At 46.9% G+C, this 26,882-nt stretch overlaps 1 protein-coding gene across 1 annotated transcript; it reads left to right on the top strand.

Moving 5' to 3' along the window:
* The first annotated feature begins 120 nt into the window (after positions 1-120).
* On the top strand, positions 121-25,498 carry ecd (ecdysoneless cell cycle regulator). Its single transcript, XM_077635079.1, has 13 exons — positions 121-329; positions 423-540; positions 1,449-1,536; positions 2,622-2,746; positions 3,802-4,005; positions 6,154-6,316; positions 7,143-7,280; positions 9,141-9,345; positions 10,125-10,224; positions 17,624-17,838; positions 18,789-18,863; positions 20,261-20,493; positions 24,988-25,498. The coding sequence occupies exons 1-13, from the start codon at positions 137-139 to the stop codon at positions 25,204-25,206; spliced, it is 2,076 nt and encodes a 691-aa protein (XP_077491205.1). The 5' UTR covers positions 121-136; the 3' UTR covers positions 25,207-25,498.
* The last annotated feature ends 1,384 nt before the right edge of the window (positions 25,499-26,882 follow it).

Raw genomic sequence — 26,882 nt, 5'->3', positions numbered from 1 at the left:
CGTTGTGTCATTGACTCCAGCCGCGTTTGCTGCCAGATACCAGGATCGCTGCAATCGTTCCGACCGTGGCGACACTTATGGCGCGGACGCGCAACTTGCAACATGCCACAGCACTGGCGAGGTTTCGCATTCCAGTATGGCGGCGGCCAGGCGCGTCTCGGACGACACCGTCCGCTATTATTTGTTTCCCAAGCTCGAAAATCCAGCAAAGACGAAGCTAGAGCTCGAGAAAAAGGCCGAGGTTTACACCGCCAAGCTCCTACCGGTCATTACGAGCTACATTTGGCAGGACGAACAGTTCAGCTTGTGCGTCGTCGATGCACAAAGGGGTGAGACGACGTCACCGGAGCGTCGGTTTCGATCGGAAAGGCGCCAAGCGAAGGCGTGTCTCCGGCTCCACTAAATTTCGCCCTGCTTTGCAGATGGCGTTCCTCCTCATCTGGAAGGAAGCACCTACTTCGGCGACAACGTCGAGGACGAGTGGTTCATCGTGTACTTGCTCTACGAACTCACAAAGGAAGATCAGGATCTGGTCATTAAGTAAGGAACGTGGGGCTGATCGAGTGCATCGTTACAGCTCCTGTCATGCCACGCACTCTACAACGACACTCCCGGTTGGCTGTCAGCGAGGCATCGTCTTTTTTTGTATCTTTGCGAGCCCTGTACAGTGGCGTCGTTGCCATAGCAACAGACGATCTTGTTCCTGAGCTGTGGTCAGTTAATGCTGTGGAGGCAACTGGTTGAATATTTATGTTATATCCCGGAAATATCCACGAAATGTATCTTCGGGTAAAACTGATGTAATAACGCAGGGTGCCCGCACCTGTCCACTTTCGACCACATGACGTCTAGCTGAAATCTTCTGTTGACATCTCGGCGATATGCGTTTAGTGACATCCAGATCATATCGTAAAACTCTTGCCAAAAAGATATCTAATAAAGAATATCCTGTTAAGAATAGTCAGTTCATGGATGGAGAATTATGTTTGATATAGAGACTGTTTGTGGACATCGCATGAATTGATTCTGTGTGGTCATATAGGAATGAACTAGTAAAACTGTGCTGATGAGTTTTAATGCTGCAGGGGGTCAGAACTTCACTTCTTTTTGATGGATGCTTAGATTAAGGTTTACCGTGAGTCTTTCTGCTGCCATACTGAAACGAGGAAACATTGGTTTTGAATTTATGAAGTACTGCTTTGTTTCATCAGTTCTGCATCATTTCTGGTATCCGTGTTGTGTAAATATTGTTTCCACTCGCATGACCTCATGCTGCATGAAAGAATATACGACTTTTTTTCTGTGTTTCGATAGCTCTGCTGTAAGCAATGTCGCTGCAAGAAAAGAAAGAAGGCAGAATGATGTTGATCCAAAAGAGAAAATCTTAAGGTGTGACCATTATTGAATAAACTTGCTTTTATTGATGTTTGCATGTACTCTGTGCGCAGGGTTGAAGACGCCGATGGCGAGTTTCTCCTCATAGAAGCTGCTGAGCACCTTCCGAAATGGGTGAACCCGGAGACAAGCGAGAACCGAGTGAGTGTACACTGTTTGCGGGCCTTTCTTATACAGTGGTGCAACCATTCAGGAAAGAGACTGTGATTTGATCATGCATGGCTGATCCTTGTAGCTTGTGTCAGACTTTGGTAAGCCAGTACTGCCTGCTTTTACAATTGCAGAGCAGTGGCTACTCTAGTTGTATTCTCTGTGTGGCAATCAGGTCGAAAAAAGTTCCTTCCTTTGGCGTGATCAGCAGCTTTATTGGATGTTGTTTTGCACTCTGAGGGACTTGAACTCAATTTTCATTGCGGCTGTCTGATTGAGTGCATTGGGTTAAATTATTTTTCTACGTATGGAGTGCTCATGTGGGCATATTTTTTAGAGCAATAGCCCTGTTTCACAACTGAAGCTGCAAAAGCCGATTCATCGCTGAAGCCTGGACCTTGAACGAATGAATAAATAAATACATGAATATTGCCACGACTGGGACTCGAACCCGCGGCGGCGCGAACAGATCAGCTTCGCTGGCCACTGCACGAGAGCACTGTACGCTATCGCCGCAGCTGATCACGCCTCGTGTTAAACTGCAACACACTCTCGCGCTGTGCACTGCACATCATTGTCTTCATCATCTATCATCTGTGGCATGAACAGATCAGATCAGCCTAACCTCGATCAGAGCTTAACCTGAGTCTAGTATTGTCACCAGATGTGCTGATGACCCAGCAGAGCAAAACCATGAGCCAGTCAGGCTAAACACATGCTTTTGTGTGTCTACGTGGTTTAACTACGTTTAAACCTTACCATTTTTTTCTTTTTCTTTTTATGGCATGCAATGCTGTTTAACAGCACAATACAAAGCCCAACCCCACACGACTGTCTACATATTTGAACTTGAGTGTACTAAGGCGAAATCCTGGATCTCGTGCTGTGTGCAAGTGTGCAAGTGCCTCTGCGAAGACACCACAGAGTGGTTGCAATCACTGTGATGTTGCTACTCCGAGGCAATATAGATGCTACACACATGCAAAATAAGCATTGCTGTGCTTAACTTGCCCTGGTGCCTATGTGTTGGCTCCCCCTCTCAACTCTCTCCTTTGCTTTCTGTTTTCTTTCTGCAGGTGTACATCTATCGTAACAGCCTGCACATCGTCCCCCTGGAGAGCAGGAAAGCAGCAGAGAGCGCACAGGCACTGAAAGTCACCGATGCCATTGCGCAGATCAGATCTCCGATTGCAAAGACAAAGTGAGTGCTGTCTCCTTCTTGTGTGTGATAACTAAAACAAGATTTCTTTGTTATCACGAAGTCTAGCATCATGTCATTGGAAAATTAGTTTTTGAGGAAAGGAAATGGCACAGTAACTGCTTCACTTATCTGGGTGGACAAGGTAGGAATGAAAGAAGAGAAAAAGAAAGAGGTGCCATGGAATAATTTCGACCTTTATCTTTAACATGCACTGACATTGCACAGCACCTTGCTGAGGGTGTGCTGTGTGATGTCAGTGCATGTTAAACGATCCCCAGGTGGTCAAAAATATTCCAGAGCCCTCCACTGCAGCACATGTGCTAAAACAAGTTATGCATATCTCACTCATTTACTCAGGACAACAGTTTTCTCTCTGAAATTAAAAAGCACTCTATTTGAGTCAAAATATGCTTGAATGCAGCAAGTGATAAGTGCTGTTGAATCATGTTAAAATAAGATCCTCATTTTTCTTCAGAAGCATGGGTACTTGAGATTTTAGTCTTTGCTCACCATTATTGGAGCATAGCTTCAGTACTCTGTAATTTTTTTTTCTGAGAACAAAATCCTAATTTATGACCATATCATCATCAACATCAGCCTGACTATGTCTACTGCAGGACAAAGGCCTCTTTCATATCTTCATATCTCTGTAATTAACCCTGTCCTGTGCCACCTGCGCCCACCATATGCCTGCACACTTCTTAATCTCATCTGCCCACCTGACTTTCTGCCGCTCTCTGCTATGCTTGCCTTCTCATGGAATCCAGTCCATTACCCTTTACGACTGTTGGTTATCTTGCCTTCGCTACATGCCGTGCCCAAGTCCATTTCTTCCTTCTGATTTCGACTAGGATGTCATTAACTCCCGTTTTATTTTTTCAGCAAGCTTGTTCTCATAAAGCTTGCCTACCCCCATTCCTCCATAGCTGTCTCGGAAAAACCGTGAAGGGGTATGTGGTTACAACAAGTAACTAACTTATGCAGTGTATGCCCACTCTATTTATTTGCTTATTCTTTTTTCACGAAAAGACAATGGTGGTTGGTTGTGTGTGCAGGGCAGCACCGGCTGTGCAAAAGTCGCTGGCGGCTCGCTACCACGATGCGCCAACGCGGCACCGTGCAAACCAACACCGGGCACACTGCTACCTGCCGGCGGCAGCCGTGGCTCTGCTCCAGCGAGACCCCACCCTGCTGAGTCCTGCCGTGGGTGCATTCGTGTCCCGCGACCCCCTCGACGTGAGAGTCCTGAGGGCCATGAGGTATGGAGAGCGGCTGCCCCCTGGCTTCTGATGAGCTGCTTGAATGCCTGCTCTCTGAAAGTGTCCATATGACTCATTGTTGTGAGCTCACAGCCCAGTCTGAAACCGTGGTGGATGTTGGGAAATGGAGCTCTGCACTGTGTGCAGGCTCATCCTGGTGATCATATTCCTTCAAGGCGCTGCGTAGACATTTGTGTACATAGTCAACCCGTGCGCTCTTTCTCAAAGTGTGCTGCACCTGGCAATGATTCCTTTGTTTCGGGCAAATTTAGCATCCCTCATATCACAACAGGGGTGCTTCGTTATGCCAACTATCGTTCTTTTGTGAGTTAAACATTGTTAGGAGAGACTGGATTCTAAGGGAAGGGAAGCGCAAGAGGGGGCGGCAGAAAGATAGGTGGGCGGATGAAATTAATAAGTTTGTAGGGATAGGGTAGCCACAGATGGCACAAAACTGGGCTAATTGGAGATATATGGAGAGAGCCTTTGCCCTGCAGTGGGCGTAGTGGGGCTGGTGATGATATCTAGAGACATTACAGCGGAAACAGCGCACGGAAAACAGAGCAGCGATGAGAAGAAACGTTTTCGGTCCGTGCGATAAACTATTGAGAAGAAAGGGAACAGGACCTTTGTATTGTTTTCCTGGAACTTTACACTCGATCGTCGGATAATTTGCCCAGATGTTGTGGCTTTGCTACGATCAAATTTATGAAAGTCGACGCAGTATACAATCGCTGGCGAGTAATCGGGAATTTTCGAATATCAATTTCTTGAATATGAGTCGAATATCAGGCATATTCAATTCGTATTCGAAATTTCGAACATTCTCACGCCCCTGGTGTTAATGTACTTTTACATGCCAAAGCAACACAGGAGGCCTTGAGGCGTGTGTAGTGGAGGGCTGCGTAGTTATTTTGACCGCTTAGGGTTCATTAGTGTGCAGAGCCCTTCTCTGCAACCGTGCGCAGTGTATGTGTGTGCGGCATGTGTGTGTTAGTGCGTGCAAGACATGTGCTGCATGAGGAAGACCGTGTGCTACATGTCGTCTTGGTAGATGAGTGCCACCCAGTGTGTGCGTAGTCCCCTCTAACGCAGACCACTCCAAGCAGTTCATTGTATTATGACATCATCACCCTCCAGTGCTGCCGTGGCGGCTGAGTGGTTATGGCGCTCGGCTGCTCGCCCGAAAGATGTGGGTTTGGTCCTGGCCGCAGCGGGCGAAATTCTAGAGGCCCGCGTACTGTGCGATGTCAGTGCACGTTAAAGAACCCCAGGTGGTCGAAATTCCCGTAGCCTATCACTACGGCGTCTCTCATAGCCTGAGTCGCTTTGGGACGTTAAACCCCCATAACTAAGCTAAACATCATCACCCTCTATTTGCACCCTCCTCTCCCTTCCCCTTTCCCCATTGTGGAGTAGCAGGCCAGGGTCACATTACAGCAGGCTGACCTCTCCACCCTTCCTTTCATTAAATTACATTCTCTCTCTCTAGGGTTCATTAGCGTGCACAGAAATCTCAACCCATTGTTGGTTCAGACATGAAGCACGACAACTATGAGCATGACTGCGGCTGTACTTAACGACCACACCGGCTTTCAATAGTAGGCTGTAATTTTTCGAGACTTCAGCAGTACTGGCTGTTGCTGCATGAAAGATGGGAAAACCGCATAAAATTTTTTACTCCAGCCCCATGTAAGCTTCTTTAGAGGAGGAAATTGTAGACATCTAGGGAATTTTTATAATTCAAGCACAAATGTTGCCACATTACAATTACTCAGTTGTAATATTGAGTAATTGAGTTAAAGCAAGGGGTGATCTCTCCCCTCTCTTAGCAGTTCAAGACACTTGTGTTACATTTGAGTAAATGCAGTTTGTTCGGGACTAGAAGGGGGCTAAAAGAAGAACAAGGTCCCCACTCGTACCACTACACTTAACAGGCTATGGTGCAGCGACTGTCAGGTAGGAGTGGGACTGCATAAGGCTGAAGGGACTGTGGTGACAGTATTTGTGCAGAATTAGTGGAATTGTTTTGCCATTTACTGTATGGCTCACTCACTCGTATCACTTTTTTTTTCGGTGCAAACAGGCGGCAGATGCTGTGCAGAAGTGAGACTTCACCTACCTGTCTCTCTGCCTTTGTCACTGCAGGCACTTCCCTCCTGAGACATGCGTCATGGCGGAGGTGCGCTTCACCCGTACCTTGTACGCGCAGCTGAGGCAGCAGCGCTTCGTTCCCGACCGGCGTGTTGGCTGGCACCTGCCGCCACCGCACGCTCCCGAGTTTGTTGCCCACGACATTGGACTGAAGCTGGTGAGCTCAGAAGTGGCGAAGGAGATTTGCACCAGATGTGTTTAAGGGGGACCCCTGGTCATTGAAAAAAAAACATTTATTAATGAAGTCACAGTTTTGACATCTTCAGGGATCGTGTGTTTTTGTTGCTGATCCTAAACATGTTATTTAATTTCGTGTAAAACAAGTCCCTGTGCACTTATACAGTATGCTATGTAACTTTTTGGAGGGAGCTTTTAAGAAATTTTGCTGCAAGAAACATGATTAAATGCATGGCATGAATTTTTTGTGACATCGAGGAATGCAATGAGGATAAAATTAACATCCTGCTTGTCGTAAAACTTGAGTTATAGGGTTTTTAAATTGCCAGTCCAGAAAAAGGGATACAAATTTTTCGGAGATTCATATCATCCTGGTTTTACAGTTTCCAGGATTCCCGTCAGCCATGTGTAAGTTTGCACGAATGCCTTTGGTGTAGTTCAACTTAAAATCTTGTTCAGTAATTGATAAGACTAACTCTGGGTGGCACGAATACTTCTCACAACACCGTGACATTCGTATCATCGAGATTCTGCTATGTCCGAAGTGAGACGGGGTACAGCTTCCTAGGCATTGTGGAGTAGTATACTACCCTAAGTGCATGCATGTTCTCATTCAGCAGCCTTATTTAACGCAGGGCATGTATCTGGCTCAACCACTTCAGGCCTCTATGATCGCGTAGTAGAACCTTTAATTGGAAATCCTGGGTAATTCGAAGAATTCCTGCAGTCCCATAATTCTGCAACAATGCCATATAGCCACTGCGGGCTTTCTCCGAAATAAAGAATAAACTGTTTTGGTGTCGCAGGCCTGTGGTTTGGAAATCCTGGCAGCCGGTTCAGACAGCAAGGCTGCAACCGATGGCGAGCCTGACCTTGCAGAGCTTGGAGACGATGTGCGGTGGAAGCGATTCCTCAAGAGCCTCACTGCCAAGGGCTACTTTCAGGTATGTAACTGTGCAAATGAAAGCAGAGTCTAATCATCCAGCCTCATTTAGTGCCCTTGCAGTGATTTTTGTGGTGTGAATGTCAATACAGCTGAACCTCATTGTAGTGAAGTCTGTTTCAGTGAAATTTCTGCAAAAGCGAAGTTGTTTTCCCCCTCTGCTTAGTACCATGCAAGCTAGTGCACAACCATTTTAATCCCAAAAATGAACAAACAACTTTTTGTGCAGTCATCGTGGTACATAAAGTGACTCAATTGAGATGGGATGCTTTTTTAAAGTTTTTTTATTTGTGGTAGCACACGTATCATATTCACCATGAAATGTGCTTTTTTTATGCAAAGTCCAAAAATGCAATTAGATTTTGAATAGGTCAACTAGAATGTGAGGCTTAAGGTTTTTTTGTGGTTTTAGTTGGGCTCTTCGTTATAGGCCATTAGCCAAAAAAATGTTTATAAATGGTTAAAAATTTTAGACAACTGCCTCACCCAAGACCCACTTTGTGTGGTGAGGCTGTTTTTACACTGGTCGCAGGGAGAATTTCATTATTAAAAAAAAAAATGAATAGAACATACAAAATGGGGTGGCTGGTAATTTACGAAAGCAACTAATTAACATTTAATGTACGATGTAAAAGCCAGTAAGGATAGCTTCACCACACAGCTGTACTCCTTCCGAATAAATTGATACCAAGTTCATTTCATTTACACAAGATAGACCAGAGGAAAAGCCTGTAAGGCAGGGGCTGTATTTCTACAATCACGAACGGGGATAAGAGGTTTGAAGTCCATGTGCACTTATATTTACAGGAAACCGGCTGTAGTGCTTTCCGTAACAGAGCTAACCCTGTTATCGGTACAGTGTAAACAAAATAACCTCGCATAAAAATTCAGGTGCAGTTGATTTCTGCAGTGCCTTTGGCAGCTTGGCGAACGAAGCAGGCCACACGACTGCTGCCTCAAGCATTTGGTCAGCTTGGTTGGCTTTAATGCATGACAACTGGTGCACCGAACGCCAGCTTTCCTGGTTGAGAGTGGCGTTGCGTGGAAAATAAGTATGCCACACTGAGGGCTGTATCCGCAACTGCACCCTGTGGCTAGCACAGTCAACAGGTGTCCAAGATTAGGTGCCCAAGATTGCACTTCTGACACTGCTCAGAGTGCGATAAATTAGATAATGAAAAAAAAAATGAAAATTGGTTTTTTGAGGAAAGGAACTGACTGTCTCGCATATCTCGGTGGACCCTCAAACCACCATGCTGTAAGGGAATAGGTAAAGGAGGGAGTGAAAGAAAAAAGGAAGAAAGAGGTGTGGTAGTGGAGGGCAAATAATTTCGACCACCTGGGGATCTTTAACAGACAGACAGAAAAACTATTTCGCAAGTGAGTTTTAGACCCTGCTGGGTCTAACATGCACTGAAATCCCACAGCACAGGGGCGCCTTTTGCCTCCGCTAGAAGTGCTGGTGGCTCTGTGGTTATGGCACTCGGCTACTGACCCGAAAGAAAGGCGCAGGTTTTCCGCGGTCGAATAAACGCTAACTATAGTGCTGTATTTTTGCATGGGAGGATGTTCAGACTGTTTGGTATAAGCACTGTTTCGATATATCGTGTATTAACTGTTTGAGCATAGTTCTGGGCAGCCGTGTAACGATTTGGAAAGCAGTTCACACATACGCATGCATCTAACAAGCATGTGCTGTTAAGTTGATGCTGGTCAAAGCTGTGGCTGCCTGAGAATCTCTTTTGTTGCTTCCACACGTCACTCCCAATTTTTGAGACACACATGGAACAAAATGTTTCCAAGAGTAATTATACTTCTGAATACACTACAGTTCTGTGCTGGTCTTCTTTTGTGCATTAAGGGTGAACTGGAGGGATCCAAGCTGTACCAGAGCCTGCTGCAGCGTGCACGAGAACACTTTGTGCGGACGATCTTCACTGCAGATGGCGATGATGAGCGCCGTGGAAGACATTCAGCCAGCGTGCGGGTCGCTCACCTGCTGCGGAATCTAGACATCAACGTTGAGAAACTTCGTGAGCAGGCTGAGAAGCTTGGGGAGCCGGACGGTGAGTGTTGGCCCTTTTCTGCGCTGATCACTGGCTGTGTGTTGTCAGTCAGGGAATACTTTTGAAAGTAATAATTCACTGATCTTTTTTATTCATTAGTACATTTTCTATGACAGCTAAGCGCGCAGTGCTTGTGGTAGTCAGGTCAGCAGGGACCTGTCAGTCCTGCCACAAGTTCCTGTTGTCAGGATCCTGCCTTCAATGTTCATGTCAAAGCTTTGACCTGTTGCTGTTTTTAAAGTTGAGTCAAAACTGTTCTTAAAACATGCATTTCCATTCCAAGGGGACCCTGAGTTACCCCTCGTGTAACTCCGATGCATACCATGCCTCAGAAAGGGGCCAATTTTCTTCTAATGGCTCAGTCAACCTAATTAACGTTTTCTAAGCCAGTTTTCTCCGTATTTGTGAAATGCCAGCTGCGACGTGACATATGGCATGCTGGCTGACATGACAGAATGCAAGAAAAGCACCGTGAGGGAGGTATACAATGGTTGCTGGCACATTGTGCGAGTTGTCTTCTCAAGTTTGCTCTGAACTGGTCAGATTTGAAGCTGCTGACCATCCTGTGGCACTCTGCTAAATGCCACTTGTCTGCATGTTGTGCAAATGCCGCAGAGAGCAAGCGCTTCACACCTTTGGATCCATTGAATCTGTTTTGGTAGCACTGTAGCTTTTTTTTCAGTGCGGCTGTCATCAGGTGTGTGTGCATGCAGATTGCGAGCAAAGCGATTGAAAGTGCCTCTGATTTATTCTTCTTCCTCGCTCATGCACGCTGGTAGACGAGAAGTGGTTGGAGGTCACCCCGCAGGACTTGGACCATCTGCTCGAGGAGTACTCCTCGCGGGGGCCATCTAGTAACCAGAGTCTCAAGGGCTCAGGGTAAGTAGTTTCGCATTGCCAGGCATTACATTGTGAGGGATAAGTACCTGTCGGGGAGAAAAAAAATGAGCCGACACTGAGGCAGCGATTGAATATCGAGCATTGACACACCTAACATAGGTCGCCAGTTTGAATCCCTGCCGCGAGATAGACTCTAACTTAACTAGTAAGTTTAGTAAGTTTATGCTGCAAGAAATGCCCAATTGTATTCCACCATTCCGAACACTGCAACAAACGGCTGAGCCGCAATGTTCATATGAAGATTTGTAAGGACGTGGAATTAGGAGTACATACCGTATTTACACGATTGTAAGTCGACCTATTTTTCAAAATTTGAAAATCCGAAGTGGGGGGGTCGACTTAAAATTGAAACCAAAGCATCGCGCAATAAATAAAGGCAAGACAAACGAGATATCAGGCATGCTACAATGGGGTTAGATATTTGCTGCGCGGCTCCGTCACATTGTTCTTTGTGCTGGCCTTGAGCAGCTGCTAAGTCAACGCGCAGAACCGGCATCCCCACCCCGTGCGAGGTGGCCAATGGTGGCTGTCGATAAGCAACAAACCCATACCATCCCACTCCCCACACGTGGCCGTAGATTGCTTCTGCTGATAAGCAGTGACAGCTCGATAACGCATTCTCTTAATAGGCACCATCCAAGTTTTTTTTTGTTTGTTTGTTTACTAACGCGCACTCGGCGCTCAAGGGAACACCGATAGTTGATGGAAGGGCCGCTGTTCCAATCGCGGCGGCACCCCCACTCGGAAATGCAGCGGCGCCGGGGAGTGTCGGTAGTCGACGGAAGAGCCGACGCCGCTCACGCGTAGTTTCTCTTTGGCTACTGCCGGCCGCAATTCACAAGTTTTTAATGTTGTGCTTCGTCATTCATTATTTGTGCTCCGGGTCCGGTAAGCGACCGGCGCTCGTCCACAGCTACATTCAAGATGGCTGTCATTCTTTATGCCGAAGAAACAAACAAAGTTCAATGTTCGCAACAGGTGATCAGGTGTGGTAGCTGCAGCAAGGCAAAATTTTCTGCTGTTCCACGCGATGTCGTGATGTGGCTGTTTGCGAAGTGCGGGATTTTGCTGCACGACGATGTTAGAACGACGAGCTGTGGGACAGCAGCAGCGGTCACGACGACAGCGCTAGTGAGGACGATGGCGCAAGTGTCGACGAGTAGTCCAGTGACTAATACGTTTTCGTTTTGGAATGTGCCCGCGGGCGCTCCCGCGTGCGGCAGCCGATAGCAGTCTGCGATAAGTGGAGGCCGCAGGATAGAGCTATCGCGTTTTACTATTAAAGACCAAGCGTTAACCACCTCCAAGTTTTTTTGTTGTTTTTTCAGAAATGTGAAGTGGGGGGTTCGACTTACATTCGAATTGACTTACAATCGTGTAAATACGGTAGGTTGCCGGTTTGAATCCCTGCCGCGAGCTAGACCCTAACTTAACTTGTAAGTTTATGCTGCACGAAACGCAAAATCATATGACACCATCTGGGACATTCTGCAGCAGACGGCTGGCCCACATATTTTACTCTAATGTCGGGACTAAGTGGTCCGACTTTGATGCCTGCCAGAGAGGGATATATTGTTACCTGGCGGCAAGCCGATGAAGAGAGGACTACATGACAGATGATGATTGAATCATTTTAATGGCAATGGGCCTAGCGTGAGTGCTCCGTGCTGCGCCACTGCTCACTTTGTCGTCTTCTAGTCCGTGACACTACCTGGGTCTGCTGAGCGATTGTCCCGATCGTGCGAACTAGGAGAATGCAGTGACGATGAAACGTGAGAAGGTATGAACAGAGAAGAGAAGATGAAAGGCTTGCTGTCACAATGAAAGAGATGAGCAGTTGATGAGTGGGTGAAGCCAGGTCCACAAAGACTGAGGAGCCACGTGTCTCAGGAAGTCAACGTGGAGGCCCTTGGATGCACCCAACAGCAGGGGCGGGGGACTGTGTTCTCATGTGTGGGAGGGTGTTCAGTGGGGTCGTAAGTTGTCAATTCTCATGTGTGGGCGGTGAGTGGTGGCGGTAGTCATGTCGTCGTGTCTTCTGGTCGGGGCTTGGGGAGGGGCGGAGGAGAGTGGCGGCGTCGGGGCGTACTTGGCAGGCTGGGGAAGCGCCGGTAGGTGCGCAGCCATGAGCACTCCACAGAAGACCTCGGTGGGCAGCAGGCTGCTAAGCTCCGGGACCGGGATGATGAAGGTACCCAGCACCTTACACCAAATGTTATGTGACGGCAAGCCATTGAAGAGAGAACTACATGACAGGTGGCGATGAAACCATTTAATGGTGGTGGGCCTAGCACGAGTGCCCCGTGCCGCGCGGCAACTTTGCCGTCTTCTAGTCTGTTACAATGTATACCCGATCGACATAGCTTAGTTTTGAGTTGTGGTGCTTGGACATCACGCTGCTGCCTGTTATTATTTTATTCCATTCTGTAACCACCTCGATTACCATGGCAACCACTGGGATACAATGTCGTTGCTATGGAGGCCGCCGTCTTGTATTCTATCAGTGGAATCAGTTTAACTCGGAGGTTCGAAACGCGACCCATAAAGCTAACGGTCTAAAATCTGCTCTCCAGTGCAGCAAGTATCGCATCTCTGTTTACCCATTTGAGTCACTTGTCGCACACCTCTGTGTTTCAGCTTGTCTAACGCACCTTTGATATTTTGCTTTTTCACGAAATATTCCCTTAGTTAAGCAATCCCTCTGCGGATTTCTGGCAGTCATCATCAAAACTTTTGAACACAGTTGACGCGTGCAACAGCATTGCTTTCACTGCAATGTACCTTTGACAAAAAAAGTACCGTAAAAACCGGTCTATAGGTCGGATCGGAATATAGGTCGACCCCCTAACTAATTAATTCTAAAAATGAAAAATCTTTTTCAATGGAAAAAGTACCGAAAGACATCCTTACTTTGAAACAAATGCGACTCGAGAGGTTGCACAATGGTGGCAGTATTTAATTTCATTTAAATGCTGCTTGTATGTACACCCGGCAAATTTTTAAACAATATCGCACACCAATCGGCCCGCGTGTTTGTTTCTGGCACAGGCAAGTACGGCGCCGTAGAGCAAAGCCCTCCTCTTCATGAATCGCCGCAACCAGGATGGCGAGTCTTTGAATTGCGCCCTCGTGAGTCTAGAGGCACGCGCGATCTCTGCCGCTTTCACGCGGATACATTCGGCAGTCACAGGCAGCGATCTTGCTCGCAGCGCAACGTTTCCTTCCTATTCTCGATACACTACGGTCTGCCCACGAAATGATGTTTTCTTCTGGTTGCTGCAAGTTGTAATACGCAGCTTCTGCCTCCGCCAGTACTGAATGCTCTTTTCGGATACTCCAAATTCGCGCAGTGCCGCCAGGTTCCCGTGAGCTTCCTCGTACTCAATCGTGTTTTTCTTGAAGGCGACGGTAAATTGCCGTTAGCTTCCGCTTTGCATCTACTGAAACGCAAAATGGCAGCACTGCTGCTGATGGCGATGGTGATGGAGGCTGTTGCCTTCAGCCACCCATTGTTGCAAGACTTCCATATTTTTTTCCGCCAATGACCGGTATATAAGACGGGGGTCGACTTTTCACCATGGTTTTTTGAAAAACAGTTCGACCTATATTCCGGTTTTTACGGTAAGTGGGCCAATGAAGTGAATTTAAAATTCAGTTTCTCGAAACTGCCGTCTCAAGCAAGTCAGAGGTGCTGGGAGATGCCAGACAGGGCAAACTACCGTATTTTCCGGTGTATAAGACGCACCCTTGTATAAGACGCACTCGCCATATATGAAGGCTCTCATTGAAAAAAGTTGGTATATAAGACGCACCCGTGTATAAGACGCACCCCAATTTACCCACTTAGGCTAGTCAGGGTTAATTAAACACGCTTGATCGACCATCGCGAAATGAACCATGAGTGGACTCATCTGATCGCATAAAAGCTCCGTAGAGCTAAATAAAGTTATCCTACCCACCTACCTACCTATCTGTGAGAAGTTCTTGGTTTATGGTTTATGGGGTTTAACGTCCCAAAGCGACTCGGGCTATGAGAGACGCCGTAGTGAAAAGCCCCGGAAATTTCAACCACCTGAGGTTCTTTAACGGGCACTGACATCGCACAGTACACGGGCCTCAAGAATTTCTCCTTCAAAGAAATTCTAGCCGCCGCGGCCGGGATTGAACCCGCATCGTTTGGGTCAGCAGTCGAGCACCATAACCACTGAGCCACCGCGGCGGCCTGTGAGAAGTTCTTAAGCAACGCTAAGTGATCGCAAAAGGCAACACTCACGCCATACCCGCCCACGTTTTAGCAAAAAAGAAAGAAAAATACGACGAAAGAACTCTCCCATATGTCCATAACAACATTTTATTTTTACTTAAAACCATCGAAGTCTTCATCTTCGGATGCGCTCTCAAAAAGCTCGCCCATTTCTGGAGGCAACGCGGCTGAAGCATTCTCTTCATACTCAGAACCGCTGGTCTGATTGTCGTCGTGCTCGGTTGGCGATGAAGCTAGCAGGCCAGCCTTCCGGAACCCTGCAGTTATGGTTGCCACTCTAACAGCACCCCAGGCCTCATGGACCCACTTCGCAACTTCGCTGTAAGAAGCGCGCCTCATGCGTCCAGTTGCGGTGTAGCTGTGCTCGCCTTCCGTCATCCACGCCTCCCAAATACGTCGCAAAACAGCTTTAAAGCTGCGGTTGACGGAAATATCCAAAGGCTGTAGAACCTTCGTCAAACCACCGGGTATTATTGTAGGGGTACAGTTCTTCGCCTTGATTTGCCTCAGTGTCAAGTCAGTAATGTGCGCCCGCATGCTATCCATAACCAGAAGGCCTTTCCGGGAGTGAAAAAATCCATCCGGGCGCTTCGAAAAGCACTTTTCGAGCCAAACTCCCATCATTTGCTCATCCATCCAGCCCTTCTGGTTAGTTGTGACAATAACACCAGGCGGAAAGCTTTCTTTTGGCATCGTTTTCCTTTTAAAAATTATCATCGGCGGCAGCTTTGTTCCGTCAGCACAGCACGCAAGTACGACAGTGAAGTGAGACTTTTCGTGCCCAGTTGTTCGTACTGTGACAGTCTTATCACCTTTCTGAGCGACACTTTTTGACATAGGGATGTCAAATGTTAGAGGCACTTCGTCCATGTTTACGATGTGGCTGTCGATGATGTTATTCTTTTCGACTTCCTTCTTCACAAATTCATGGAACTTCTCCACTTTCTCTCCGAAATCGTCTGGTAGTTGTTGAGACATTGTCGTTCGCGCTCTTATTGACAAGGCTTTGCGCTGCATAAATCTATAGCACCATGACGGCCCACCAACAAAATCAGCGGCACCGATTTCACTCGCCAAAGTGCGTGCTTTCAAGCGCAACTGCACGGTTGACAGAGCCCTACCTTGAGCCCGTTGTTCAAGAGCCCACTTGAGGAGCCGGTCTTCAAGTTCAGGCCACCGCGCCTTCTTCCCGTGGTCAGCCTTCTTTCCGCTCTTCATCGCGTGCAGTTTGGCGGACGACTCATTGGTAGTGATATTTTTTCGGTGAAAAAAGCTTGAGCATGAACCTGAGTAATTTCTGAACCCGCAAAAAAAAACGAAAAATTCGCATATAAGACGCACCCTTGTATAGGACGCACCAGCAAGATTTTTGGAAAAAAACCGCGTCTTATACACCGGAAAATACGGTACACGTACCATGCTCATCATTTTCCTTCTGCACTACTAAGCTGTCCAACAATGAAACCTCAATGCCACTTGTATGAGTCATGTGCTTTTCCTGCCAATAGCAATATAAGGGCCGTTATTACCATATTTTCTCACATATTGGTTGACACATAATAATGGCCCTTAACTTCAGGAACCAGAAAAGAAAAAGGCATGAATATCATATTAGTAAGCTGATGTCACGTCCAACTCCTTGATGCTGACATATGCTTTTAAAGGTGCACTAAAAGAAGAATCTCGTCTTATTACCGCGAGAACTCGATCTATACGTTCCGAGCATTCTTAGAAACTTCGAATTATTGTCCTGTGCAGCTGATTTCCCTAACTTAAATCAGATTAAACGTCCCAGCTCCCACTGTCTTTTTTAACTCAACGCTGAAGGTAGGAGGGGTCAACCAATGCATGAAGTGCCCTTTCAATCAGTCCCGTGGTGGCTTGGCGCTCTGCCATCACTGGAGTGATACATAAATCAAAGTCCATGGATATTTTTATTTCCGGGGGCCTAATTTGCTGCTATGTTGTGTGCGACTGAAATTATTTATTCACGGAAACATAAAAATAAAATAAAAGCGAAAAGGAAGCTACCACGGGAGTGGCTGAAAAGCACTCCATGCGTTGGTTGACTCCTCCTACCTTGAGCGTTATCAAAAAGAGGCGGGAGCTGGGACGTTTAATGTGATTTAAATTAGGGAAATCGGTCGCACTGGACTATAATTCGAAGTTTCTAAGAATGCTCGGAACATGTAGATCGAGTTCCTGCGGTAAAAAGACAAGTTCATATTCCTCTTTAGTGCACCTTTAATGGAATGATGTTGATTGTGACGTGTGGCTGCAAAATGAAAGGAAGTTGAGAGTCATGTAGATGGCGAGCCGAGTATTCTGCCTTGTTGGAACGGAGGCTTCAGGCCAACTCCTGTTAACATTTTCTGTGCGGTGTAGCTCATGCAAGGGTGTTTCAAACTGTTTAGATAGGAACCTTAGCCATTGCAGCATGTGAACAACTTTATATTCCGAGCTGGTCCTGCAGCAGAGATATAATGCATGACGATGCCAACACCATGTGTCAATGCGGAACCGAAAGTTAACGAACAGTAGGCACGTAAAGGAAATTTTTACTGTGATTTGTGGGACATATGATGTGCCACTTTCTGCAGTTTTGTGTTTTGTTTTTACTCTATGCTTAGTCCTGTGCTGAAATTACGCAGAAGACGGCCGTGTTCTCTGGAGCATTTAACACGCGGCATGCATTTGAGAATGCAATTGCATTTGAGAGTGACTCTGTGTTGCACTGTTTTCCTTTCAAACAGAACCTAAAGTAGTGATGCAGGAGCACTCAGGGTGCACCATAATCAATGCTCTCTGATTTAATCAGTGTCTTAATTGCATCTGTGATGTGGGTGTAAGGTAAAGAGAGGGTACATGACGAGTATTTCATTATTTTTTTCTTGAGAAATGCATGATAAGTCACTGCCTGTCCACCTGCCTAATGCTGTCCTGGTGCTAGATCAGGGCATTGTTGTAGCCTCAGCGGAAGCTCGGAGGTTGATCTGTGTCTGCAGCTGTGTTGATGCTGAACACCCTGAAACCAGCCAATGTCCCTTGTACCGCTAAGTCTATCAAATTTGTCAAGATGTCTAACACTGATATGGGAAAAAATTTATTCCTTAGGGCCAAAAGCAAGGCTGAAGAAACACTCGGTGCTACCATCGCGGAGAGCCTGGACCATTTCGTGCGCCATGTCTCCGACTACGAAGGAGCTGAGGTCCCTTCGAAGGGGACGAAAAAGAAGCCTCAGCCGAGCCAAGCCAACAACCAATCCAGCAGGGGTGACGGAATCGACTTTGATGCCGACCGCTTTGTCGAGGCGCTCGGAGCTATTCTCGGTGAGCTTGGCGTTTCGTGCTGTGAAACTCCACGTGGGAGTTTTATTTTGATGAAGAGGGCAGCTTTCGAGATGAAGTTTGCAAGCTTCGACTTACTGTGTTGGCAGACAATTTCCTTTTGCCTGAATGGGGAGGTCCTTTCTTTCTTTCTTTTTAACCGCTTTCACAATTTATATGATTGCGATGGCAAAAGGTTTCTGTCTGTTTGAGGTATCGTTTAGAAATTGGCCAGTAGCACCCAAAGGAGAGCGTAGTTGAGAGATGTGCACTTACTGGGGGTTTGCCAAATATGATGAAAGTCTTTCAAGTGGCAACTGCCAGTACAGCGGGGCCAGTATTTATGCAAGGCACTAGCCAGTGGTTAGGTATTGTAGCCACAGTTCTTGTGATGAAGGATGGAATGTCCATCCAGGTTCTCACTTGGTCTAGGTGAAGGGTTCCCTAGTTATGACACCTTCACACAGTAAGGTTCTTGATTGGGGGCTTGAGCCATGTGGGCTGTCGTTACTGGTTGCAACCAGCAACGGCAAAATTGTTTTTATCGTGCAGCTGGGACGAGTCGTTTAGGTGGTCCTTGTTACATTGATTCTGTCATTTGCCGTGGCGGTCGCCAAATCCTGCGTATAGTGGTGGCACTAAGGCCAGTGACACTGAGTGAAAATGGTTGGCTTTTCAGATGGAGTTTAAGTAAAATTGGGACATTATTCTGGTTGTGATTGGCTGATTGTCACAAATGCAAGAAAAAGGCCCAGTATAGTGTTGTTGGCTTGCAATAGTGCGAACTCGGAGGAGTTCAGAAATTTGTTCAAACCATGCGAAGTTGTTATTAACGGGTGGCTTTAAAGTCCACTTGATGTCGACGAAACCGAAGTGTCATTTGGAATAACCAAGCAGTTCGAATTAAATAGACCCCAGTGTAATATATAGCCTGTATTTTTTTTATCTTCCAGATTTTAAACTTCCTCCTTCAGATGATGAGTCAAGTTCTTCCATGAGCAGTTACGGAGATGAAGTCGACTCTCATGGTAAGATTGCTGGAGAAGCGAGAAACAGCTGCAAACACAGCCGTCTACCTTTTAGCACGTTTACTATCAATCTGGTAGTTAAAACTTTGTACACTGTCACTAGTTTGGCGAATTGCATTGAGGACTTTAAGGCATTGAATGAAATCCTCTCCTTGCCGCATCACTGTTCCTGCTCAATTGTAGCGGAACGGATCAGTCTGGAGTAGCACGGTGGGGACTGCGGATTGTGTGCAAAGCAAAAGCATAGAATTGCACCGTGCTCGTCGGTTTCGGCCAAGTTTGCCCCCAGGTGTGTTTCTTTCTGGAGGCAACCTGTGCAGCTGTGGATTCCTAGCTGGAAAGGTCAATAGTTGTGGTTGGTCCTGTTTTTTAAAAACTCTGCCTTCTTGTGCTTGTCCCTGGTAAGCGCACTGCTAGCCTTTACCTTTGGAGCCTAGTCACTCACCGTAATGCCTATTTCACCACTGCACACAAAAATGAACAGGACGGGAGAGTCAAGATACCACAGTGCACTGCACTGCTTTGTGAAGTCTTTCATAGTCCACCTCTGTTCATTTTTGTGCACTGTAGTTGAACAGGCATGTGTAACCAACTAGGCCACCAGTTCGTCTTGGACTTACTATTTTAAGTTCCCGAGAGTGTTAACACAAAATTTACTAGTTTTCAAGCTAGGTATTTTTGCTATTTACTGGCTACTTGTGCTGGTTCACCAGGGTTGCTGATTCTTGCAGTGGGGGGTGGGGTCTGTAAATTTGAAAAGCAGTTGTGAAGAAGGCTTCATGTGTTTGTTCTGAGACTTTTGCCTTGTCTGTGCTGAGTGGGAAAAAGCTGCTTTGCAAAATAAATTATTGGTACTGCCAGTGCCCGTGACAGGTGAGGTGAATTTCAAAGGTCCTCATAAAGATAAATGAAGGAGTAAATAAATGACAAAATTAGCAAGCATTTTTTTGTGCTGTCTGGTAAACAAGAAGTAAGAAGTTTGCAGCACATTTTAATTGTAAATAGGCAAAAGTACGGCGTATCTGGCTAGCTGCTGAATGTGCAGCTTTCATATTTAGGGCAACAAAAAACAAAGTGCAGGATAGAATACATGACACAGCGCCCATGTTGTCTATTCTTCCCTGTACCTCGTTTTTGTTTCACTAAACCTTAGCAAGATGTAAATAGGCACTCAATGTTTTTTTCACAAATTAGTGCCATTGAGCCACTGTGGTGGGTCTCATGCATGAAATGGAATGCAGTGTAGGCTGAATTGAGTTTAATTTCTGTAAATTCATAAATTACTGTGCCGAGCAAAAAAATGGGCTAAACATTTCTTTTCCAAACCGTTTGTGCCCTTCTCCCCTCCCCCCCGGTAATCTGATCCATGGTCCTTGTCTGAATTGCACGCCTCACAGATCGCCTGGCGGATGTCATCAACGGCGGCAGCGACAGCTTTGACAGCGACGATGACTTGGGTGGGCCTGGCATGGATCCATCGCACCTTGCCCTGGACATGAAGAGCTACATGGAGCTCATGGACCGGGAGCTGGCGGGGACCAACGTTGGGCTCAGCTTTGAGCGGCAGCAGCCAGCAGCCAAGCCGTCGGCCAGAGAAGAAGCCAGTGCAGACACTGCATCACCCTCTAAGGTAGGGATACTGCATGGGCATGTTCTAGTTCTTTCTACCATAGCATGCTGCCATACTTCACCCGGATAGATGGCAGCTTGTATCACAGTCTTAGTTTTTGCGACTAACAGGAATTTCTAATGTTTATGGCTTTTTTGAGAAAGGCTTTGTAAAGTATGTGTGACATTTTTTTAACTATATAGTAGAATCTCAGTGATGCGAATTTTGGGATAGTACGAATGTGTAAGATTTCCTGACCGGAGTGCATTGTGCACAGTGTGCGGAATTACAGATGTTCCTAACTCACTCCTGTGTCACTTCGGACGATAGGAATGTGCCCGCCGCAACTCTTGAGCACTAAGTGCTGCCTGTACATTGCCAATGTCACGATTGCTATTCGTGCGGTATACACCGCGAGTAGCATGCTGTGGCTACACAACCATGAATAAATACTGTCAACCGTAAACAGATGTGTGAATGCACTTTCTATGCCTCTGTATACGAACTTGATTCTTTTGGATAGTACAAAATTTTGGATGATATGAATTCTTTTGTGACGCCGTGAGATTCTTATCACCGAGAGTCTACTGCAATCAGCTTTTAGCTCTGGCTACACCGGTGGTGCTCGTATCGTTTTAGATAGCACTAATGCGGACTGTACGTTCCTTCTTCTCAAACTGTCTTTGTTGTCTGCAGGAAAAGTGGAATGCAATTCAAAATGGCTTTTGTCTGTGTTGTTCACTGCATTAGTGCACACTGTATTAGTGAGAAAATGTAGCGCACGCGGAAGCATGTCGGACTACACGAGAAGCTTGCACGATTCGGGTAAACACCCAGTGGATAGAGTGCCTTTTGGGGTTATGTCCGGCTCCACAACACGCATTTATCGTGGCGTTTAAAAATATATAGCTTCGAAATGACTTAGTACACTCTGACACATTCTTCTTCCAAGCACTCGCCAACTGTTGACAAACAGCCGCCTACATGGGAACTCTGTGTAACGAGGAAAATATTTCTGAAAGTTTCGTTCACATGTGTACCCTCAGCTGGAAATCACCCCCACGCACACACATCGTGGTGTTTTTTAAAAAAAAATCAGCTTTGAAATGGTGCATCTGTTCTAGGGTGTACTTAGTTCTTCTTTATGAAGCGACATCACAGGTACACTGTGAAATCAGAAAACTTCTTTGAAAACTTTTGCTGCCATGTATTCTATGTGTGCTAAGCCTACTTTTCAACCCCAGCTTTATCCCAGTCGTCTCAGGCAGCGACAGCAGTGCTACTGCATCTGCTCACATCAGAGGTCGGTGTTCGCCTGTACCCTTAGGGCTGAAGCATTATACACCAGCTTCACACCAGCGGCACATTAAAGCCACAAATACCTTGGAGCCTCTTGCATGCTATTGTCACAACCTTGTGGCTCAAAAGGTATCCATTGCTACTCATTGGCCATGCTTTTTATGATATCACCTCCTACTACGAGTCATTTAACTCTGTGCAGAGATGCTCCTAGAGTGTGCCTGGCTGTAGGTTTTTCTGGATCTCCAGCAGCAAGGTGCATTGTGGGAGACTTCAGTTCTTTTACAGTTAAACCTGGATGTAACGAACCTCTATGTAACGAATTCCTGGATTTAACGAAATTTTTGAATTCCCTAACGCCGCCCCCATTGAAGCCCATGTATTTTCGACCTCGATGTAACGAAAACGTTGCGGCAGTTAACCTTGATGTAATGAACTCGCAAAGCTGATCAGTCATTACTTTTTGCACTTTTAAGGAAAATTCGACCAAATAAATGCACTATATTAGTGAATATTAGTATTGTACGGAGCCAACAGCTACACGAACGCCTGGGATCACCGCGACCAAGCGAACTTAGCGATGATGATGATGATAGCGACGGTTAGCGCGCGGCTAGCGCCGCCCCGTGCCCAACGTAGCAGCCTGTTCAGGCTTTGCTTGTGTAGCGTGGCACCAGGTGGCGTTTGTAGCGGCGGTTGATTTCTTTTGTTGCATTTTTTATGTATGGATTTGAAAAAAAGCATTTTTATTTTGTGATTTCCATATGTTTCAATGGCTTAGACACAGTTATGTGCAAGAATTCACTTTAAAAGCAACGCTGATGGCCGGTTCTTTCATTACCAGGGCGAAGGAAGGAGAGGGGGGAAAGGAGGACGAGACCGACGGGACGACGCGTTGCATTCGCCATTTTGCGTTTGTCCTGCGTCTGTGCGTGTCAGCTGTGCTCTCGTGCTGGTTCGTTTGACTTGTTTTGGAGGTGCTAGGCCTGCCGTCGGCGTGTAGTCGTGCGTCTCCGCTTGTAACTGCGTCGTCGGTTGGTCATGATGAGTTCTGCTAGTTCTACTGCCAGAAAACGAAAAGTTTTGTCTTTCGAAGACAAACTTGCAATTTTAAATGCAGTCGCCGCGGGCGAGAAGAAGAAGGACATTGCCGCCCGTTTCAGCATTCCAGCGAGCACCCTATCAACGATTTTGAGTGCGGAACACAACATCAGAAACGCAGTGGAGTCGGGAACAAGCTCGAAGAAAAAAAAGCCTGAAGACGTCGACATATGCTGATGTGGACAAGGCAGTGTTCACGTGGTTTTTGGACACGCGAGCCAGAAATGTGCCCATTAGTGGCGCGATTTTGCAACAGAAGGCAAAGGACTTTGCGTGTATCTTGGGCCATGACGATTTCAAGGCAAGCAACGGGTGGCTGCAGGGATTCAAGAGCCGACACGGTGTCGTCGGGAGAGTAATCAGCGGCGAATCTGCCTCCGCAGACAGCGATGCTGCTGCTTCATGGGTGGCTGACAAGCTGCCTGGAATACTGAGTCGCTTCGAGGCGGCCGATGTCTACAATGCCGACGAGACAGCTCTATTTTATCAAATGCTTCCGGGCCGCACGCTAGCACTAAAAGGCGATGACTGCCGCGGCGGAAAGCAGAGCAAGCTCCGCATAACGATTCTGCTGTGCGCCAACCTCGACGGCACAGACAAGCGAGTCCCGCTGGTTGTCGGCAAAAGTGCCCGTCCCAGGTGTTTTAAGGGAACGAAGCGTATGCCCGTCAAGTATGTGGCGAACTCCAAGGCGTGGATGACTCGGCCAATATTTTCAGAATGGTTAACGGAATTTAACCAGGACGTCAAGCGGCAAGGCCGTCAAGTTTGCCTACTGCTGGATAATTGCTCGGCGCACCACGTCGAAGGCCTGCAGCTCTCGAACATCGAACTGCACTACTTCCCGGCCAACTGCACGTCCCTAATACAACCCCTTGACAAAGGGGTCATTAACAGTTTTAAATGCTGTTACCGACGCCGACTAATCCAGAAGATTCTTCTCGACATCCGGCTGGAACGGGAGATGAAGATTGATATTTATCAAGCAGTCGAGATGCTTGCTGCCTCCTGGCAAGAGGTCAGGGCAGAAGTTATTAGGAATTGCTTTTTAAAGGCCGGAATAGTAGCAAGAAACGCACAGGCTGGTGCCGATGACGAGGAAGACGTTTCTACTCCGTCCGATGTGGCCGAAGCGTGGAACGAGCTACGCACTAACGGTGGTGTACCCGACGACGTTGAACTGGATGACTTTTTGTTTGCCGACAACGCCGCCGTGGCTACAGAGGAAATGACTGATGCAGCACTGGCTGAAAGCGTGCAAGATGATCGTGATGATGGTGCTTGCGATGCAGATCCGTGTGACGTGCCTACTGCAAAGGAGGTGATGAACGCAATGGACGTTATGCGCCGTTTCGTCGGCTCGCGCGACGATGAAGGAGCTCTACATGATTTAGCTTCTTTGGAGCGGCGTGTCCTGCCTGCACTTGTGCCGAAGAAGCAGGCAGCAATTACGCAATTTTTCAGTGTAAAATAACGCCGCCTCTCCTCTTCTCTCAAAGCTCCTTTGGAAGCTTTTTTTTTCAACGGTCCCTCTCGGGGCCACCAATCGCGCTTCGGCAGAGCACGCAGGCACGATGATTCCCGCTGTCTCTCGCTCGAGTTCCTCTCTCTACACCAAGTCGCCTATGCGCAGACACATGGTGCAGTCGTTTCGCGCCACGCACTTCCACGTGCGCGGCGACGTAAGAACAGTCGTGTCACGTCATAAAAACAATTGACGAGCCTTCACGCGAAACCTGCATGTAACGAAAACCTGCATGTAACGAAAAATCGGGAGCTTTTTTCAACTTCGTTATATCCAGGTTTAACTGTACATGCGCTTTTCTTCCAATTCAGTCCAGTGCCTTTTTCATATTTGGTGTTTTATCTCGTAGTTTGCAACTGCTCAGACCAGTTTGGATCTTCTGTGGAACTTCTATATTAGTAATAGTATGGCCTATTGCATTGCATAGTCTTCTCTCCGACAACCAACACTTACTGCACAGAAAAGGTATAAGTGCACGGGATGACCCACTTGTCAGTCACCTTTCCAGCTACTCAGGTGCTTATGTACTAGTGTTGCCATCTGTGGAGTGCATTCAGAAACATTTAAGGCATCCACATCTTCTCTAACAGGCCAAGAAAGCTCCGCGGGCCACGGCTGAAAGCTTCGACGAACTGGATTCTGATGACGAGGAGCCTGGCGGTGGCGACGGTTATCGGCCCGTCGACATCAACCTGACGGCACTGAAGAATATCCTCGAATCGTACAGCTCTCAGGAAGGGCTGCCCGGTCCCGCCGGAAACTTGCTGTCGGCCATGGGAATCAGTGTGCCACGCGATGAGGACGCCTAGTGACGCAGACTAGACCAGTTCACCAGTGACTGCTTATGCTATGTGTGGCTGCAAGTGATCCGGCTTTGTCCGTTGCTTCTTGTCGGAACTTGTGCCTAGGTCATGAAGTGTGGATTTTTGTGTGCTGCGAGTTGCAGAGATTGCTACAGACTGCCGGTAATCTTTACGCAAGCAGCTAAGATCTACCATGAAGTATTTCCTGTGCTCAGTCTGATGTAAATGGAGCTTGCAGTGTGGGAACAATTGAGTTTCTGCATTAATAAAGACAAACTGCTGCATGTTGTACGCTGTACTTCGGATCATGTACTCATGCACACTAGTCAGTAAATGAGTCGCCCAAAATTGCGAGCGTCTTTCTCTGTTTCAGTGAAGTTAAGTCTGTGTGTCTAGCGAATGAAACAAGTCCCAGCTGTGCATGGAAACCCTAAGTTGTCGGAATTAATCCGGAGCATTGTGCTGTGGTGCCTCTTTTAGCCCATGATGATCTTCGGAAAGTTAAACCCTACATGCTATACCCAACTAAAGTTAATCCGTAAGTGCACGAATTCTTTGGCATTGGTGAATCAGACTCATGATTCAAGTCCAAATTTGGGACAAAGTGCAAAGCTGAAATGTGTGGGAGCATCACTTGATCTGTCTCCTTTAGGGGTGTGCGCATGTTCGGAATCTGGAATACAAATTTTTTTATTTGGTTTATATGTGTTCGATTATAATATTGAAAATTTCTGAAAATGTTGAATTCTTCTTGTAAGGAAAGAAAGCAGTAGCTGTCTCGCTTCTCGGTAAATACCTAAACCGCACTTTGAACGAAGGGAAAGAAAGAAGAGAGAGAGAGAGATAAATTTTGGCCACCTGGGGTTTGTTAGCATGCCCTAATATAGCGCAGCATGCGGGCACCTTTTGTGTTTCACCCCTATCGAACAGAAAAGCCGCCACCGCGGTGGCTCAGTGGTTACGGCGCTCGGCTGCTGACCCAAAAGATGCTAGTTCGATCCCGGCTGCAGCAGTCGAATTTCTATGGAGGTGAAATTCTACGGGTCCATGTACTGTGCGATGTCACTGCATGTTAGAGAACCCCAGGTGGCCAAAATTATCCGGAGCCCTTCACTAAGGCGTCCCTCACAGCCTAAGTTGCTTTGGGACGTTAAACCCCAATAAAGCCATAAATGAGCAGAAGCCGAGACACACATGGTTCCCCAGCATCTTTTGAAAGCCTATGGGGTTCTCCGATGCTAAATAGATTTGGGACTGCTGGACTAGACTGCAAACAAGATAGTGGCATGGTGCAGGGTACAATTTGTTCTTCCCCTTTATATCGCCACCCTTCCTGTTTCAGAGCCCTATAGGGGCACTTTAAACCAAACTGCTAGGTAACATATTTTTAACCTCGCAAGGTAACAGCATCAGGCTCTTAGCAAGCTTGGCTAGGCTTTTATTACGAGAAGAGTGAATAGGTCTGGCTGGAATCTGGCAACATTGTGGAAGAGTGAGCGGGTTAGAGAGAGTATACATCGTGGTCATTGTGGCAGCTTTGTATGCTTCAGAACCGTGTGCACCAGTCTACGTAAAAGTGAAATTTCGCACCGAGGCAACAGTGCTGACAGTATTCTCAATCCTGAGCACCTTCTTTCCCCAAAATGGAGAAAAAATTTCCCTTCTGGATGTACTGAATGGTT

The sequence above is a fragment of the Amblyomma americanum genome, chromosome 8 (assembly GCF_052857255.1).
Source record: "Amblyomma americanum isolate KBUSLIRL-KWMA chromosome 8, ASM5285725v1, whole genome shotgun sequence".
Lineage (NCBI taxonomy): Eukaryota > Metazoa > Arthropoda > Arachnida > Ixodida > Ixodidae > Amblyomma > Amblyomma americanum.
Note: the sequence above shows the minus strand (reverse complement) of the source record. Positions and strands in the feature narration are given on the sequence as shown.